Genomic DNA, 19,264 nt, shown 5'->3' on the forward strand with positions numbered 1-19,264 from the left:
CAAACAAACTCATAAAAAAAAAATTAAACCAAACTTAAATAATCATTTCAATGATTTCATTTTAAATTTAACTCAATTATCTTATCAAACAAATTTGATAAAACTTAACTTGTTTAATGCCCTAATTATTATTGTTGTTAACTATATGTTTAATTAAACTCACATGTTTAATTAAATATTAAGTATCTATTCATGAAAATGAATTAGGAATAAAATAATTATTGCAAACTGAAAAGCACCATAAAAGGTTTCCATATTCCATTCAAAGACCACGTCCGACTTATTGTAAGCCAAAAGCTTTAATTTCTACATCACGAAACTAATTAACAAAACTCTTCACCACCATGAACTATTCACTATTTATTCCTTTTACGTGGAAGGATAACAATTCTTACTAATAAAACTAATTATTCGAAAACACACCTCACAATCGTTTGCCCAAACGAATGATGCTATAGACATCTACTTCGGCCGGCGAAAATGCTGGATCAGTGGCGCCTCTCACTATGACCTTGGCAACTTTGGCGACGTTAACGGGCGGTGTGAAGACGGGACCTACGAGCGGGATCCGACGAAGTGGCTCGGTATACTGAAGAACCTGCGGAGCACATAATCATACATGTCATTTCTAACTTTTAGTCGACGGTGGTTTAGAGTTTAAGGTTTAGGATTTAAAGCTCGTACCAGTTCAAAAGGAGCAAAGATTAGGCCTAATGGAATCTTGATATTCCCATATCGTTTAGTGCCATAGATGTAACCTGGTCTGAGAATTACTCCTGCAAAAAATAAAAAATAAACAATAAAAATAAAAATAAAGTAAAGATTTTTACGGCAATATCGTGGGCATTTGTAGAACATTGCATGAATTCTAATTACAAGTTAAATAGGAAGACTGACCTCCATTGGGGAACTTGGCCGATATTTCTGCTTCAGTGGCTTTCTGCGTCATAAAGATGTTGGAATACAATTAAAATCTCATATTGAAAATACATGAAAAAATTTTGATTATAAGATGAAAGATATTTCATTAATATAAGACCTTTTGAATAAAATCATAAAAACGTAGGACCAAAATGAATAATATCATACCATATGTAGAAATATATATGAATGTCATCGGATCTAATAAAAAAAACCAAAGCTCATAAAATAAAATATATTAATTAACCTTTTTTAAAACTATAATTGTCTAATACACCAACAAGGTATTGAACTTGAACGGATGATCCATCTTTATAATATTATAATCAATCAGTATATCGCCAAACCATTTTATGTAAGTCATTTACATTATATTTTGTAAAATAAATTTAATAATTAAAATGCATTAATAAGTTGATAGACTTTTAGTTTTATTCAGACTGGAAGTTCAGTTGAACCCGTCAGTCCGACTCTCAAATTACTACATGATCGAACTAATCTGCAAGGGAATAAACACTATCATATGAAGGGCATTGATCCATCATGGGAAGATAGATCTCATTGTAGTCTACGGTTCGTCTTCGTGTCGAAGAGAAGTGACCGAAAGAGAAGAGTTCAAGAGAAACAAACCTGTCCATCGTAATATCCTTGTAGAAAGTAATCTATCACACCAAAAGAAGCTGCCGATACATAAGCAAATCTTTGTACACCTGCTCGTAAGAGCCAAGAAAACAGTCAGATCACAAGAAGGAAAATAAAATGTCGTCAAATGTCAAATAGTGTCTGCTAAATTAGGCTAGAACTGAGAATAGAGCAATTTATGTATCGTATCATTTCTTGCTTTTCCTTTAATTACTAGTTCAATAGTGTAGATACATTTGCATAAAAGTTCCAGTATCGTAGGTCGAGATCATATTATCGTAGAGTAAAGAAGAATCAACAAAAAGGCATGATAGGCCAAAATAGTAGTTGTATGCATACTTTTGAAAATTGTTTCGTGCCAATCAGCATGGGTGAAACATGTTGTCCAGCTTGTCAGCCCACACAAGGAATTGCATCGAGAAATCAAAACCAGCAACATGAGCATGCAAGAGAACGATAAATTGACTCCATCTAATGGAATAAGATTTGGTTGTTGTTGTTGAGCAATGAATGAGACATAAGAACTATTCTAGTCTTTAACTCGTTCAATGCAAAGTTGCAAACATTTATAAATGGGTTAGATACCATAAACAAATCAAGTGACATGACCCGCTTAATTAAATCGGTCATAAACCTATAACATGATATAACCCATTTAACAAACTCAAATAAATTTTGAATGAAGATGACATACTATTTTAAATAATTATACACAAACCTAAGATTACATATTCCTAACTTATATAAATGGGTCATTAACAGGTTGACCGACTCCTGAACTTGTTTAGTTTAACCCCCAAAACTACAAAATTGGGTGGCAGTGTGTCATGTACAACTTTTGCCATCCAATAGTTGATACTGTATCCACACTCGACGCTGACACGACTGATACTGAGATTCATACCTAGCTCAGAATGGGATTTTAAACTTATTTCGTGTATAATTGAGCCCAGAACTATAAAGTCAAAAATGTGTTAGATTCCCTTTAATGTGCGATATATATTAGAAAATAGAAATAATAACTGATTATTCTAACAATAAAAGGAAATTCTTATTTTCTCAAGAATAATCATTGTCATTTCAGAGCATTCATACCTGCCTCAACGTCCTGCTATATATCCTAAGAGGATTATTCAGTAGACATTTGGTCCCAAATGTATGACAATTAGGTATCAAAATGCATTATCAGAAACTAATACCAAAAAGCTGAATCCTAAGAATAAAGGCCCAGGAGAAAGATGCAAACCTTGTTCTGAAGCAACTCGTACAGCATTGACATTTGCAGTCCCATTGAGTGTCCGCATATGGGAAGGGGATCCAAAGCCTCCAACACAAGACACCTGTGAAAATTGATCTTCCGGTTACAGTTTACAGGAATCCATCAATTGATGGAGAATAGATATCCAGTTATTTAGAGACAAATTTCTCTACAAACTACTAACATTCGGTTACTTAAATTGAAGATATCTGGTTATTTACAGACGAATACCTCTATTTAACTCAATTTGCGTATTAAAAGAAAAACTACTGACCTTTGCCTACTTTAACTGAAGAAATTATGTTCAAATCTACTATTAAATGCAGCAACAGTACAAAAAAAAAAGACAAAAAATGATCCTCAGAGAGGCCAAAACAAAACTACATTTGGACAATCTGGACAGAGGCATCGGCAATTTAACATTTATTTAGATTTTTATATATCAAGGAAGTCAATAAAACAAAATTTCAAATATTTCTAAAACAATCTTGGAGGAAAATTTGTTTTTATAATACAAAGATTATGAGGTGTAGTGGAAATACCAGCACAGGCACACCCTCATGTCTATCAGTGCACAAAGAAAAGCTTTGGTACTTGGATTCTTCATCCACTTCCTACATACTTGTGTTGGATACCAACACTTGGCGCCGTAACTCTCATTGGACAACCTATATCTCTATTGATCACATACAAAATTTTTAGACATAGCAACGTCAAGCACTTGGATCCACACCCATATTGGATACTTGTTCTTTTGTATGAATGCCATAGGGGAGAAAGAACAGATTATACAGAAATTGCTGAAAGGACCCTTTCTGAAAACATTCAACCGGATGATGCAAACTGCAAGATGTTGGAACAGTCCAGCTTGCTTCTTTTACTTTGAGCAAAAATGTGGAAGTCTAGTATGTAAAATTTATCAACAACGAACACTCTTTCTGAAAGGTGTAAGCAGCTCTACAACATCTATGTAGTATAATCTCACCACAAGTCTTTAGCAAATGCACATGTCCAATAGTATAATCAAGTCTCTAGCTTCTATTTCACTTATTGTGTTCTCATAGATAATTTTTATAAACTAACTTTGATATTGTAGAAATAAATTATTTTAAAATGTGTCAAGCAGCCAAATGCAATTTAATCAGTCAGCGGAACAAAGAATTATACGAGTAATACATACCACAGCAGTTGCATTACTCATAGCATCCTTCAAAGATTCAGGCTCAAGAAGATTCCCTGCCATATAAAAACATAACTATTTGAGAGTTGAACCATATGTGTTTTAAGAGGTTTTATTTTTCTTTCTAACCTCTGTACCACTCAACTTTATCAGCCCAGGATTCACGTATTGAAGGCCTTCCAGACCTGGCTACGAGATCAAATGTCAAAGGCAAGCATAATATTCATTTGTTCTCAGATAATTTTGGAGCAACATAGGACACATCTCAAAAAAAAAAAACATATCTGAGCTAGAAGCAGCTCAAGCTCTCGAATGAGTAAACAAACATTTATCAAAAGTTTGAGGAACACAGCATGCAGAAAGATACTTTAAAGATGTCAAGTAACCTAATAAAACAATTACTTTCTCTATTTTCCTTTTTTATCCTCAGTTCCAGTTTGGCAAGAATTAAGTTTGGAGGAAAAAGGAACGTGCAAACCTTGCCTATCCCTTATTAAGACTTCCAAACAAGGGTTAACCCCTTTTCAACCTCTTCCTCCCTCTCCTCTTCCACCTTGTTCCTCCATTCAAACACACAGTAAGTTTTCATAAGATTCTTAGATGACAGTTAAATAGGGGCAAAATTTGCAAATATATTACTGAATATTAAATCAATGAGTGTTTGGACATCACTTTAGGTCAGAGAATATGAAGCACAAAACAAGAGATAGCTGATCAAATGAACTTTTAATACACTATTCCTAAAAGAAAAAAATGGGCCACCCATTCACTTAGCCATTTTGAAAAAACCTCGACACTCTTCATGCAATGAAAACGATCACATTGTAGAAGAATGACAATGTTTTGCAGTATAGACAAGCTACCCAGAAGCTAAGGCAAACCAAATAATCATAGCATGCATCAAAGAAACCACCTGCTGAGACTAGAAACAGATAATCCTTGTGCCAACGCCTCTTTGCAGACATGCGATCCGACAAAACCATTGCCACCCAGTACAAGTAGCTGTTACAACAAACATAATATCAGGAGGAGAGGAGGAAAAAAAAGGGGGAGGAGGGAAGTTGCAAAAAGCTCGTCTGAGCATGAAATCCATCAACACCTTCGTAGATGATCGCGCACTTTCTGCTTCCTCAGCTTTCAGAGGCTCATCTAACCGATTTGATTCGCTTGACAATGATCTTCCATATCTGGAGAGACCAGCACGACTGTTTTTCACATTCATAAAAAAGAATACTAATAAATAAATCAAATTAAATAAAATCAACTATTATACACAAGAACAATCACGAAGACACTTCCTTAAACCCTTGCATCCTTTCCCAATTTCACACTCCAAATGGAAGACCAAAAATTAGGTCGCGCTTCACCGATAATCGATCGTAAATTGGGCGTAAAGAAACGGGGTGGGGATCGGCGCTTACAGGGAGCGGGAGGCTGAACGCGAGACGACGGAGCTCATTGCCGGAAGCGGAACCCTAGATCTGGCTCTTCTTCTTCTTCTTCTTCTGGGAGTTCAAGAGAGAGTGAGGATCGCACTCCCTTTTATAGACAGGGGATCCTGATCCTTCTAGAAGCGAGCTGGTTGACGAGTCAGCTCCCGTCGTTAACCGGCGGTGAAATGAAAAATAATAATGACGTCATTTTTCATAATTTAGGTTGGATTATTAAATTTCAATAATTATAATTGCTGATCACATGTCTAGCACGTGACGTTGGGTCCGTTGAGCCTTTCTAGGGCGTTCCTTCCCTGTGATCCTGGGCGAGATCTTCCCCACCTCCTCCTTCTCCCGGCGACGCAAGGCGAGCAGCGAGAGTAGCGGAGCTTCCGGTAACTTTCCGGTGCGATCTCTTCTTCCTTGCACCGATTCCACGAGTATTTTGCGGAATCAGCGACGTGCAGCGGCGGTAAGCCCTAGAGCTTCGCTCTCCTTTTTTTTTTTGTTTCTCCGTTACGTACGGACAGTGGTTGTAGCGAGAATCGTTCAGTAGCTAACAACAGCTACGAGTTGGATTATCAGTTTATTGTTGTCATTCTTCGTCTGTGTAGCTTAATTGATGGTGTTTGGCTTCTAATAAGGCTCTATCCTCTAGGTTCATCCTATAGAGGAGAAACCTAACAGAAAAACTCCTTTTTTCTTCACATATAGATAATGACAAAAACACTTCTTCTGATGCTTGGAAACATGTTAGTTTCTTCGATTACACTTTTGTGCTTGTTTATCATGCTATTATGCGATCTATGCTAGTGATTAGTTGTATGTTGCGCCATGTTGCATGCCTTTGGCAATGCATATTGTAAAATACTGAACCCAAATTTCAGCCCATTAGAACCTAAATTGAATAGCCCAAATAGAGCCCATTTAATGGATATTGGTTATTGGGTTTGGATATTGGATCCGGTTAAAACCCGACCCGTTAAGAAACCGATAAAAGCCGAAAGCTTCCCCCATCGCGATCTCATTCCCTGCTTCGTCTCTGTTCGCTCGCCTCCGACGCAACCGCAGCTTGGAGCCTTCGCCGTCGACGCCGAAGGAGTCCAGCCGACGCTGGAGCTTGAGTGAAGGAGAAGCCGGCGACCAGATCTGGAGTTGGGGTCTGATTCCTCGTCGGCAGTGGGCTGATTCGTGAGGCAAAGGCGGATCGGCGGCAGCGAATCGGAAGGGAAGGAGGCCGATTGGTAAGCGTAGTTTGGTTAGATTTCGAGTTTTTGCCTGGTTTGAGCTTACATCCATGGTTTCTTATGGTTCCGGATCCAGATCTTGAGTCGGATCAATTCTTGGGCTTCGATCGTTGAAGAAGAAGAGGCGATCGGCTCGAGGTTGAGGTAAGAGATCGGTAAGATGATTTCTAGGGTTTCTTTAAGCTGTAGTTCGGTAGTTCTGTTGATTCTTCTTCGATCTGGGATCGTTTTCCTCTCTACAGTGGGTTGCTGTGATCCGATCGGGAGTTGAATTGGAGTTGGCCGATTAGTGGGTTAAGCGTCGGCAGCAAGGAAGGATTTAATTCGGATCTAGGGCTTGAATCGGAGTGGATTGAGGTAAGAATCTGGTTGATTCTAATTGGTTTCTTAAATGGAATCATATTATAGTTCCTTGGATGGTTTAGACCCGATCAGCTTGAGGGAAAGGGGAAGAACCTTAGTTGATTTGTGGCAGCAAGGAAGAAGTGAGTTTCGGCTAGGGTACTGTTGGTTGGGAGGTGAGGTTACTGTTTTACTGTTGGAATTGGGTTGAAGTTGATATATAACTAATTGATTAATTAGTTAAGTTGTATTAAAAAGACTCAATTGATTAAGTTTATTATTAAACCTTGGGTTAGGTTTAATGGGGATTAGTTGGATCATAGCTATAGAATTTAATTACTGTAAATTTTATACAGTATCGTTGTAGTCACTGTTGTGTTATTGCTTATTGCAGGACCTTGATTTTATTGGTCCTATTACTTGGAGTATATTTTCTGGGGGTTCTGTTGTCTACGCTTGACTGTTCAGGTGGGTACCCTGTACTTGGTCAATACAGGCGCTTTACAGTGCATGTTATTCCTGTTGTTTCCTTCTACGTTGAAATTGTTGTTGCTTAGCTTATTTATCCATTGACATCTGTTGATACTCTTTGCTTGACATTTCCGGTTGACCTTTATGATGATCTGATATTATGTTGTTGTCACTTGTCATTCATGCTAGTACCGAGTTGATACCTTGTACCTTATTGTTGATATATGCTGGTTGACCTTAGGAGTTCCTACCTATTGTTAGATAACTCTTAACTGTTGAAATCCTGATTGTCGACATCCTTTAGAGATTCCTGTTGAACATGCTAAATGAATGTAGCTATTACATATTAGGATGATCACCATCCATTCATATCATTGTGGTTGTTGTTGTTGGTGGATCTTACCTGCATCATGTTGTGGTGCCACATAGGTAAGAGGTTGCACCACAGTGGGGTGCGACCAGGACTGGCTACATCGCCTCCTGCCACACTGCCCCTCCCTACTTCTCTATAGTGGTGAGTTGTTGGAGCTGGCAGTAGGTCATGTCTGACCCCCAGTTCACTGAGCTCTGGGAGAGTGACTGGGACGACGAGTGCGGACAGTGACGGATATTTTGGTTGCTATGGTTGCTACGGATTTGCATGCACCGTTGGTAGGTTGATAGATATATGTAGTTTACTTACTCATATGTTTTCCGATTGTTGCATTGATATGCCATGATTGTTGCATTGTGTGCCATATCATACATGATACATGTAGATTTCTTATTTAGTTGCACAGTAGGATTATGCCTATTCTATCCAGTTTATATCATGACTTTTACCATGATCCTTGCTGTTCCGGTTATTTGTTGTTATTACCTTCTCAGTCTATACTGGTTGTTTCTTATTTTATTCCTGCTATGTATCTTGACATGCACTTCTTTCTGTACCCACTGAGTATTTAATGCTCACCACCCAGACCCTGGGGTTTTCTGTCTCCCCAGGTAACAGATAGGTACTTGGAGCTTGGAGATTTGGGTCGTCTGCTGCTGTCTCACCTCGGGAGATTTCTGTTAGTTGCATTTGGTCTGTCGTTGTCTCTAGTTATGTTTACTATTTTATGGACTTGTAGTTATGGTTCCGATTTGTTATGATCGTAGTTATGATGGTTCGCATTGTGAGTATTCGTTACTTTGGATTTTCGATGATTTGACTTTATTTACTTTGCATATTCTGGTTATGGTGCATGTGATAGTATTATATGGCCGTGTAGGCCTTATTATTGCATATGTTGTGTGTGTCGTGATGTTGTTGGACGTGTTGTCCTTATTCCAGCCGCCTGTGGCTGAGTATATATGTTTGTATTAGGGGAATTGTCATAGTTACTGGGAAGATGCTACCGAATTTTTCGGACGGCCTTCTCGGGGCGTGACAATTTAGTGGTATCAGAGCTAGGGTTCATTTCTTTGGATTTTCGTTGCATTAGTGGCCTATCTGTTCTCATTTGGCTACCAGGATTCATAAACTCTAGTACTTATCCTGGAGGTCTAGAGTTCGAATCCTGGGGGAGGCAAAAATCCACTGGCCAGGGGTGGAAAGTCCTAGTGAGTAACGGCACGGCCGAGGGTCGTCGATTGACGACATAGGGGTCGCCAAGGGGGCCGCTAGTTGGGCCGCCCAAGGGACCGCCGATTGGGCCGCCAATTGGGCCGCTAGTTGGGCCGCCCAAGGGGCCGAGGGGCCGGGTCGTTACACATATGCCACATTATACAGTGGTTGACACGAGTCTTGTTAGATTTATCACATCAACATATGGATCCTTTCTTTCCTATGGAGAGAATCCTCTTGGAGAGTGACAATTATGACTTCGAATAGCATATCTATGTTTTTAAGTCTAGATCAAAATTATATAAAATTCACTGTTTGTAGCGAGTATCGTTCAGTAGGTAACAAGAGCTACCAGTTGGATTATCAATTTTTTGTTGTCGTTCTCTTCGTCTGTGTAGCCTAATTGATGGTGTTTGGCTTCTAATAAGTCTCTATCCTCTAGGTTCATCCTATGGAGGAGAAACCTAACAGAAAAACTCCTTTTTACATATAGATAATGACAAAAACACTTCTACTGATGCTTGGAAACATGTTAATTTCTTCGATTACACTTTTGTGCTTGTTTATCATGCCATTATGTGATCTATGCTAGTGATTAGTTATATGTTGCGTCATGTTGCATGCCTTTTGTAATGCATATGCCACATGGTACATTGGTTGGCACAAGTCTTGTTGTTAGATTTATCACATTAACAGAGGGATCCTTTCTTGCCTATGGAGAGAATCCTCTTGGAGAGTGACAATTATGACTTTGAATAGCATATCTACATTTTAAAGTCGATAAAAAATTATATAAAATTCACTATTTATGCTCGTTGGACCTTTCATGGATATAATTGAATGTAATGAATTAACATATGAACATAAAAGGGGCCTCTGCAGGAACACTTTCGATGTTTGGCATTTCATTCGGACAGCTATTTCTTGTTATCGGGGCTGCTGCAGTCCTAGTTAGTATGCATCTTTTGCCTTCTCTTTTTAGTCAAGCTTATTTCATTCAGCTGTTATAGTTAAGTTCAATCCTTTCCCTGTCACATAACCAGAACCAAAAGATCTCCCAGTTGTTGCAAAGACAGCAGGGAGATTAGTAGGAAAAGCTGTTGGACATGTCTTGTTGTTTCGTAGCCAGTTGCAACCTTTCATACAGCAATCTGAAGCTACCAAGGTACTATTTTTTTCTTTCTTTTCAATCGGTGTTTTCTGAACTGCTATAAGATGGCAAAGATTAACCAGTATAATGGAATTTCAGCTTCTCCAATGCTATTTTTTGGCTATGTTATCCTATCTGACTTCGTCTGCATTCGTTGTGGTTCACGTTTATATAGGTGCACAAAGAACTCCGAGATGCCATTGCTCAATATGAAGTAATTCGTCATGAAATTAGAAACTTGGGAATTCTGCACCCAGATCCATTTTCGCGTAGGCTGGACATTCCAGAATCACAGCAAAGCGCTAGTATGTTCTTCGACCTCTATCATAAGATCCAGAATTTCCTTTTTCACTTTTTGTTTCTTTGCCCTGCTCCTCTGAGTAATACCGAAGGATGCTTTTCTTAGCTGGTTCTGATGTTGCTGACAAAACCAATGAAGAAAATGCAAAACCCACTACAATCCCTCAGGTTTTTCTTAACTCACTTATGCTATATATTATTTCTGTGCGATTAGACCTGCATATTTTCATGCCATCCTCTTTAGGATCTCAATCGAACAAATTCAGCTTCTTCTAGATTGCACAGCCAAGCAAGCTCATATGCTCAGCTAGTTCAAGATTTAGCCACCAAATCAGAAACTTCTGGCACTCAAGAAGATGCGACAAAACCTAATATTAGTGTGGTTTGTTCCAACCTGCCTCAGAGAATTTGCCAGCAGCATCTATCTCATTTGACTTAACAATTCAATTTACTTATTTCTTCTACTTTCTTTTTACACTTTAGGATTTCGATAAAGAAAATTCAGCTTCTACTCTGCATAGCCAAGCGGTCGCCTATGCCAAGTTAGCTGAAGCTTTAGACAATGAATCGCATCCTGCGACTCATGAGACTGAGGTGAAACCTAATGCTGAGGGTGGTCTTGCCAATGTACTGCCTGTATCTGCTGAAACTTTAGGATTACTTCCCAAGCGTAGCGGTAAAACCTAATCCCTCGCGTGCGGATTGAACTTTACTTTCTTCTTTTTTTTGTTTAAATTGCACTTTGTTTTGAAATCCAAAACTGTTTGATGTGATGACAGAAGAAATAAATGGCTCCGATATTATGCTTGAAGCAATGTTGGAAGAACAGGTCGCACACAAGGCCAAAGACTTCTTCTCACAACCAGAGAATCAACTACCTACTCAGTAAGAGATTTCGGAATCCATAGTATGTTATATTCTGAAATGTAGTTTCCCACTCTATAGCTCTACTTGTTCTAAGGGTTATTCGAGGTCGGCATTGTGAATTTGCGTCTGATTAGTTATCTAATGGGCTTGTTTTTAGGCTTGATTAGGGGGTTTTTGAACTCACATCTTGGATTTAGGGTCTAAGTTCAGTTTGAAATCAAACTAAACTGAATAATTTTACTTAGTATCCAAATCAAAATCAATTTTTTTTTGGGGTTTGGTTTTATCTATTGGATTAGGGTTACAGAAGTTCACCTATGAAATAAATTGAACTAGTTTTGGATTGACATGCACAAAGCTATCCAAAAAAAAAACAAGGACGTTCTTGGCTCGACTATTTAAGAGAAGTGCACAAGGTTATTAACAATGATAAAGGAGCTAAATTAAATCTAAATCTAGATGAATTTTGTAATATTAAATTTTACTTATTTTATTGACTTTACTGAAAAAAAAATTATTGAGTTTTAGCTTTAACCTGTCAAAGTCGGTCAAAGTCGGCCACAAGTTTGGTTGAAAAAAGATGAGGGTCGTGTGTTTTGTTGTCAGTCAGTGTGAACTTTTAGATATATTTAATGAATGGATCCATCAAACTAATTGAGTTTTAGCTTTAACTATCTCAATTAGCAATATAATTATCCTTGTAATAGTTAAATTTAATATATTATAGATAATTTATAATTTATAAAATATTAGAAATGCCCAAGAAAACAAATCATGATAAGACTATCTTTAATGAATTGATGGGCATTGTATATAAAAAAGATAGTCGGTTGCATGAAATTTCTATCAATACAGAGTTCTTGAAAAGAGTTAAATTTCTATCAATACAGGACCATATTAGATCTATTGTATCTAATTTTATCTTGCATTACAAGATTTTGTTTTTGTGATTCGAATAAGATCACACGGTAACAACTTGACCGTTCTTGATGGTTTGTATAATTTCAGAAAATGAAAGGGTAATTATTACAATATTGTGGTTGGAAAACTCCAACAAAATACTCCAAAACTAAAAATGGAATTTAAAAAAAAATAAAAGAAAAAAAAAACATAACAAGAGCAACCCAAGCAACTTCAAGAACAACTATTTGAGAGGAGTTAATTGATAGGAACTGTAATTTAATTAGATAAACAACACAAACACTTCAAGACTGAAATTGAAAATTATAATAGTAATAATAAACCAACAAACAAGACTGAAATTGAAAATTATAATAGTAATAATAAACCAACAAAAAGATAAATCAAGCCACAAGACAAACTGTTTGAGGAAGTTCTCAAGGTTGCTCTAATAATGAATCGATCTGCATTACATGTCCATAACAAAATACTCTTAAATGAAAATTAAAAGATAACTATTATAGATAGGCATTGTATGACTCCAAAACAATAATCTAAATTAAAATTATACAATAATTTAATTACATAAACAACCCCAAACACACCAAAACTAAAAATACAACAAGAACAACCCAACCATAACAATGAGGAATGAGTGCCAATCAACTAGAGCTTTGTTTGCACAAACCACTATTCGGTTAAAGACCGCAGATCATTTTTGTTTGGCCAGGCGAATGATGTTATACACATCAATGATACCTGAAGAGAAAAACCCTGGATCCGTGGCACTTCTCACTACCACCTTTGCGACTTTGGCAACGTTAACTGGAGGAGTGAACAAAGGGCCAATGAGTGGGATCTTGCGAAGCGGCCGTGCGTTTTGGAAAGCCTGTAGAGGGCATAATTATATCATTCCAAGTTTCAATTTGTCACTTTCACTGTGTGGAGATGGAGGGTTTACTGTACCAGCTCGTAAGGTGTCCACATTCGCCCGAACCGTATCTTCAAAGGTCCAATTGGGCGTGTTCCATATATGTAACCTGGTCTGAGTATGACGGCTGCAAAAGCAAGTTTCGATGATTATTTTTGTGACTATGATGTAATTTTGAAGAGAATTAGGAATAAGAAGATTGACCTCCATCAGGGAACCGTTTCTTGAGTTCGGCTTCAGTAGCTTGCTACACGGCAAACAAAACATGGACGATATAAAACACAAAGAAATAGTCTTAAATCCAGTGTTGTTGGTTAACTGTAAGCTTAGATAAGTGAACTATTATTAATAGAAAGGGATGCTTGCTTCTAAATTGTTACTATGTTTCCTACAAGGGGTGAAAAAAGCTGAAAAAACTAACAAGAAAAAGGCTATAAAATATTTTTTTGACAGTTTCGGAAGGAGAGGGAAAAGTTAAAAACTTTATTTGTCCATGATAAAAAAGCATAAATGAAAATTAAATCTGAAATAGTGTTACATTGGTTTGCAATAATCATATCATTTTACATATAAATCAGAATGCATAATATGACAACTAAAGAGGAAAAGAAATCCCACCTGTCCTTCATGATACCCTCGTATAGTGTAGTCGAGTACACCAAAAGAGAGAGATGATATGTATACAAATCGTTTTACATCTGCTCACAAAAAAAAAAACTTGTATGAGAAGAAAAATTAACCGTGAAAAGCATTTAGAATACTGTACTATGTTTTCAGTGCAAATCATAATCTTTCACTCTTATAACTGCTAATTGTAGCTTCCAATTGATTTCCAAGTCTATTGATATGGTATTATGGTGATGATAACATTCTGATCCATGGCCTCAACCGAATCCTATCGGTTGGAGCGAATCGGGAACTTTAATCCCCCTAACCTCCTCTAGATTACATAAGAAAATGTATACAACCATTTATTATCGTTCTTTTCTTCTAGATGAGAAATAAAAAGGGAATGCAAAGATACTGGCTATTGAAAGAACAAGTTCAAGAAAATATGAAGCGAACCATTTTCAGCAGCAACTTGTACAGCATTGATGTTTGCAGTCCCATTAAGTGTGAGCATATGGGCACGAGATCCAAAGCCTCCAACGCAAGACACCTGCAACAATTTATCTCGAAGTTAAGAGGAATCCGGCAACTGATACCATGATACTCAGATGGCATTGATATAGCTCTAACAATGTTGATCTATTAGGTATGACTTTATATTCCAACTTTTGAAGAATGAACGATAGGATCAGTGAACTAGATAATGGAAAAACTTAGTCTGTGTTTAATAACAAAACTTCACCAATATGAATGAAATTTCCCTCTTGAATAATAAATATGAAGCAAATTTTTTATGTTTGTAAAATGAAACTGTGCTCTATATGAAGGGGCGTATGGTCCATCATGTAGAATATTGCTTTCTTCTAGCATTAGAAATCGTAAATTGTTAGTTCTGATGGTGGTGATGTAGTTAAAATAGCATATAAAAGTTCTTTCTAGCTCCAAACTACAATTTAAACAGAGTTATACAAACAACACATACCACTACAGTTGCATCCCTCATAGCATCCTTCAAAGACTCAGGTTCAAGAAGATTTCCTGAAAAATAAAAATATTACTCTCAGAGATCTAAACAGGTTCATTTCAAAAAGGCGGTATTACTCTCTGTATCCCTACCTTTGTACCATTGAACTTCATCAGCCCAAGGTTCGCGTACTGATGACCTTCCAGACCTGAGTGACAAATCAAGTGTCAAAGACATTCTTCTTACAGACAAGATAAGTCTCTAAAGGCTGGAAGTTTGCTAGAATATCAAAATATAATGTATTTAATCTAGAATCACATAAGAACAGGAAAATAAATCAAAAATATTTGTCAGAATAACGCATCTGAGATGAAAGAAATACAAAAATTTACTGGAATTTTCCTTAGTTGCAAATATTTCTGTGGTGATGGTTGTGTTGGATTGTTGTAGACTATAAATAAGGGATTAATTTACTTATTAATAAATTGGATAGTCCATATTCATATCTATTTAATCCAATCTTCTCCTCGAGGTATTGAGCCAGCACAAGGTTGATTCGACATAGAATCAGAGGTCTCCTACTAGAGCATCAGATATTGAAGGCTTAGGTTGATTTAGTCAATTTCTTTGCTCCCACCTCCTTTCCTTCTTTTCTATCACAAACAAAGTGGACATCTTTTTCTCTCTTTACCCCACCTCCTCTCTCTCCTATTTCCCTTCTCTAAATCTCATTACAGCTAAAGTTACAATTGTACTAAAACCACAAATGTAAGATGCCAAGGCTACAAAATGTTTGATGCAAGTGAAGTATGAAGCACCTGCTGAGACTAGCAACAGAAAACCCCTGTGCCAAAGCCTCTTGGCAAACATGTGAACCCACGAATCCACTGCCGCCTAACACAAGTATCTGCAATTAGAAGAACAGAATTAAAGAGAAGAAAAAAAAAGTTTATAAAAGATGGGCAATGGAAAAATTCAGTATGAAATCCAGTGTTACCTTGATCGATGATCGTGGTGCACCTGACTCGCTTGACCCATACCTGAACAAACCAGCAGAAATTTTATTCAGTCATAATAGAAAGACAACATATTGCAGCGTACGAAAAGTTTCTTGTTAAAAGTACCAACTTTTTAGGTCGACTGGCGTAACAAATCAACTACAACTACGTCAGAATTTAGAAGCATTCATGAAGGTTGTCCTGTTCAAGTTATATCCCTCTTCTTCGGTAAAAAAGATGGAATACGTCATCTTAGCGGCCTACACAATCGGCCCCACGACTATTTATGAGGAGGTAAATCTAAAAACTATAGTTGGTCATGATACGCAGGAAAGTATTGTCTAGCTTCGCCAGAATTCGAACCCAACTCAACTATGTCCCAAGAGGCAAGTTATATCCCTCTTCAGTTTATAAGGAGAACGAAATTTCCAATCAAATCACACTCATTGCCTCTATCCTTCCTATTAGATGATTCATCCCTAGTGTTTTCGCTCCATATAAATGCTTAATACCAACAAGATGCTAATTTTGGCAAAAATAAGTTGCTAGACGCTTCTAAGACCATCATGTGGTGCAAATTGGGAAATCTCAAGGCGCCCAAGTCCAACCCCAAATCCTAAGACACTTAGGTAGGGATTTTATATTTGAGCATATTATACCAATATTGTAAGAGATATCACGGATAAATTTGTAGCATAATTTATATACACTCAAAAATTAACCTCCAAAATATCAATCCTATTTTTCGAACCCTGGTCCTTTTAATATTCCTCTACTTATTTTACAATTGCACCACACCTATATGAGTTGTTTAGCTAATGTCTCTCCCGTAGTGGTCAATCTCGGCGAAGAAACTTCTCGATTTATCTCTTTATAAATGATCGTAAAATCGATTGTGTGAGACCACTGAAGTAAGCGGATTCCACCTTTTACTGCAATTTAAACTTCATTCGATTAATCTTAGAAATACGCAGCATTCTCCACAATTCATCTCCCCGTGAAGCATAACTTGCACACTCAGAAGTCTCCACTTGTTCACCTCTAAAATATTGCTTTAGGATTCAAACTCTAATTCTCTTATTGCTCCTTTGAATATTTTACCACACTACACCCGTAGAGGCTGCTACTCTCTTTAACAGCGGCTATTGTGTCTAACCTCATTTGGGATGAGCAATTGCCATATTAAAGGCCAATAGGGAACCCATTCTTTTTTTTTTTTTGAGGAAGAGGAATATCATAGTGTTTAAAGTACAAATGATGAACAAATTATTTAAAGTACAAATGATGAACAAATTATTCTCTCCTCTCTTTCACGTGCTCCCGTGGGCCCAATAATGAGAACTGACCATATACTATGTAAAAAAGCTGAGAAGGATCCCAATTCTATCCAAAATGTCAAGATATTTAGGTTTAGTGTTTAAGATATTACATGAACCCTCATTTAGAGAAGTGTGAACTAAGCCAAAGCTTTATTCTGATTTCATACCCTTTTTAACACAAACAATCAGATCCTCAAGACAAAGCTTACCAGTCTTTTCATTTTATGAGACAAATAAAATTCATTTGGTGGAGAAAAAAAAAGAACAACAATAATTTATGACCAGCAACTTTCATCCAGTTTGAAAAGTCCAACAATCATTTTTAACAAGGAAGAGAGATTTAAGATCGACTTTGATCAAGTTTGTGTAAATCTCGACAGGCAGAACCATAAAAAATCATAAAAGAGATTAGAATGCTGTTCTTCTCTCACAATGGCCTACAGCTACGCCAATCAAGCACCGACAAGAGATCTAGAACTGGCGATCGAGCTTGTATAAAGCTCGACCGCCAATCAAGCACCTACAGCATGCTATGCCAATCATCGATCGTGTCTGCATAAAGCTCGACCACGATCGTAAAAGGAGATCACAATGCTGTTCTTCTCACAGTACGACCTACAGCCTTGCCAATCAACACCAACAACAAATCCAGAACTAGTTTCTACGACCTACAGCTACGCCAATCAAACACCGACAACAGATCTGGAACTAGGGTCGATTCACTCCGTATAAAGCTCGAATATCACCCCCAAAATCATAAAAAGGGATCGGAATGAATTTCTTGTCTGACTACGATCTACAGCTACACGAATCAAGCACTATCGAGAGATCCAAAACCTTGGGGGAAAGATGGTAAGAGAAACGAAACTTACATGGAGCTCATTGTCGCCACTGGCAGCACTCGGATCCGGCTCCTTCCGGTGAGAACTCGGCTCGCGGCGGTGGAGGAGGAGATGAAGAAGCGATCGAATGGCAATGTGAGGAATCAAATCGACCGAATCCCCCCCTTTTTAGCCTTCGCGGAAGCGACAGAATTGCCGTCGGCGTAATTGACCCGACGCTTCTTCCTCTCAAAGGCTTTTCTTCTAGAAACGGAACGTGGTGTGGGAACCGGTCAACATCGAACGCCTGAATCAGTTATTTATTCTTTTTCCAATTCAACCCTGCAAATTTTATTTTATACAAACACACCCTCAGGGCATCCATAGTGGTAGAAGATATTTTCATCAAATATTTATGATCCCCACATTCACATCATCAACTAAATATCTTATCTCTTAAATATCTCAATTTCTATAATAAAATATCCCACAAACTAAATATTTATGAATCTCACCTATCAAATAAAATCTAAGAGATAACAATCACTAAACTTATATTACTTTATTTATTTTTAACTTTTTATTATTAAAATAAAAATTACCGAGCATAAATTTATGTCCGATGATTTTTAATCATCACTGAAATATCCTTCTACAGTGGGAGAGATTTGTCTATGAAAATATTTCTCTAAATCATTAAAGACATGAATTACTAGAGGAAACATTTCAAAGTGAATAAATTTGAAGTGACCAAAACAGTTTTTTTTAATTTATTTTAAAGAAATTAAATGGATTTTAATAGAATTTTCATGTAGTAAAGAAAATTAATTATTAAAGTAATTTACCATAAATTTTATGTCATTAAATATTTTTGTTATTTCACTGGGTAGCAAAGTTAATGATTTCAAATTAATTGTTTTTATTCAATTAAGTTGATTTAATTCCATATGATTTTGGATCTGAATCTCAAGTTAGATAAAAGTGTAGAAATATTCGTGGGACCCAACAAAATTGTGGATTACGACGAAGGGATAAAATAACAAAAAGTTGGTTTAATTTTTTATATCTATATTTATTAATCCCTTTTATATTTTTAATAAATAATAAAATTGTAAAATCTCTTTACTGCATTCTATGAAATAAATAATTAGATATTTTATAAGAACATATATCATTTCTTAAAAAAATATAGAATATATACATCACATATTTATCATATTATATTAATCTCTATCTTTTATTAACACAATTTAAATATTAATTCATTCACATACATTTTTATATTAACACTCATTTATATTTATTTTATTTTTAAATTTTTTA

General features: G+C 36.7%; 3 protein-coding genes across 10 annotated transcripts; 1 reads left to right on the forward strand and 2 right to left on the reverse strand.

Annotated features, from left to right (window-relative positions):
- Positions 1-229: 229 nt before the first annotated feature.
- On the reverse strand, positions 230-5,510 carry LOC141846889 (uncharacterized protein At1g32220, chloroplastic-like). Of its 2 annotated transcripts, none has more exons than XM_074734915.1 (10): positions 5,423-5,510; positions 5,101-5,188; positions 4,915-5,003; positions 4,131-4,186; positions 4,002-4,057; positions 2,810-2,903; positions 1,552-1,631; positions 898-940; positions 685-776; positions 230-598 (listed from the first exon to the last, which is right to left on the reverse strand). In XM_074734915.1, exons 1-10 carry the CDS (start codon positions 5,458-5,460, stop codon positions 425-427), a joined length of 810 nt encoding a protein of 269 aa, XP_074591016.1. In that variant the 5' UTR covers positions 5,461-5,510; the 3' UTR covers positions 230-424. The 2 variants fall into 2 exon arrangements, with proteins under 2 accessions (XP_074591016.1, XP_074591015.1); XM_074734914.1 differs by having other exon boundaries at positions 5,101-5,206.
- Positions 5,511-5,777: 267 nt separating this feature from the next.
- On the forward strand, positions 5,778-14,344 carry LOC141846890 (uncharacterized). Of its 7 annotated transcripts, none has more exons than XM_074734918.1 (15): positions 5,778-5,906; positions 6,506-6,678; positions 6,758-6,836; positions 6,924-7,038; positions 7,107-7,199; positions 7,418-7,491; positions 8,479-8,560; positions 9,965-10,036; positions 10,126-10,247; positions 10,408-10,537; positions 10,639-10,700; positions 10,777-10,914; positions 11,016-11,208; positions 11,312-11,439; positions 14,225-14,344. In XM_074734918.1, exons 8-14 carry the CDS (start codon positions 9,976-9,978, stop codon positions 11,419-11,421), a joined length of 816 nt encoding a protein of 271 aa, XP_074591019.1. In that variant the 5' UTR covers positions 5,778-5,906; positions 6,506-6,678; positions 6,758-6,836; positions 6,924-7,038; positions 7,107-7,199; positions 7,418-7,491; positions 8,479-8,560; positions 9,965-9,975; the 3' UTR covers positions 11,422-11,439; positions 14,225-14,344. The 7 variants fall into 7 exon arrangements, with proteins under 7 accessions (XP_074591019.1, XP_074591020.1, XP_074591017.1 ...); XM_074734919.1 differs by having other exon boundaries at positions 6,758-6,825; positions 9,953-10,036; XM_074734916.1 differs by having other exon boundaries at positions 6,758-6,825.
- Positions 12,793-18,137, reverse strand: LOC141846892 (uncharacterized protein At1g32220, chloroplastic-like). Its single transcript, XM_074734925.1, has 10 exons — positions 17,993-18,137; positions 15,801-15,843; positions 15,622-15,710; positions 14,956-15,011; positions 14,822-14,877; positions 14,296-14,389; positions 13,849-13,928; positions 13,435-13,477; positions 13,266-13,357; positions 12,793-13,188 (listed from the first exon to the last, which is right to left on the reverse strand). Exons 1-10 carry the CDS (start codon positions 18,001-18,003, stop codon positions 13,012-13,014), a joined length of 741 nt encoding a protein of 246 aa, XP_074591026.1. The 5' UTR covers positions 18,004-18,137; the 3' UTR covers positions 12,793-13,011.
- Between the last annotated feature and the right edge of the window lie 1,127 nt (positions 18,138-19,264).

Source organism: Curcuma longa, chromosome 16, assembly GCF_044706935.1.
Source record: "Curcuma longa cultivar G26 ecotype Majalengka, Jawa Barat chromosome 16, ITB_CL_G26_1.1, whole genome shotgun sequence".
NCBI lineage: Eukaryota > Viridiplantae > Streptophyta > Magnoliopsida > Zingiberales > Zingiberaceae > Curcuma > Curcuma longa.

Coding starts and splice junctions, on each gene's coding strand:
- LOC141846889 (XM_074734914.1), bottom strand. CDS start 5,460: ATGAGCTCCGTCGTCTCGCGTTCAGCCTCCCGCTCCCT. Junction 4,058..4,130: donor TAAAGTTGAGTGGTACAGAG/GTTAGAAAGAAA, acceptor TTTATATGGCAG/GGAATCTTCTTGAGCCTGAA. Junction 599..684: donor TCTTTGCTCCTTTTGAACTG/GTACGAGCTTTA, acceptor TGTGCTCCGCAG/GTTCTTCAGTATACCGAGCC.
- LOC141846890 (XM_074734918.1), top strand. CDS start 9,976: ATGTTTGGCATTTCATTCGGACAGCTATTTCTTGTTATCGGGGCTGCT. Junction 10,248..10,407: donor AGCAATCTGAAGCTACCAAG/GTACTATTTTTT, acceptor ACGTTTATATAG/GTGCACAAAGAACTCCGAGA. Junction 11,209..11,311: donor ATTACTTCCCAAGCGTAGCG/GTAAAACCTAAT, acceptor ATGTGATGACAG/AAGAAATAAATGGCTCCGAT.
- LOC141846892 (XM_074734925.1), bottom strand. Junction 15,012..15,621: donor TCTGTTGCTAGTCTCAGCAG/GTGCTTCATACT, acceptor TTTGTCACTCAG/GTCTGGAAGGTCATCAGTAC. Junction 13,478..13,848: donor GAGGGTATCATGAAGGACAG/GTGGGATTTCTT, acceptor TTTGCCGTGTAG/CAAGCTACTGAAGCCGAACT.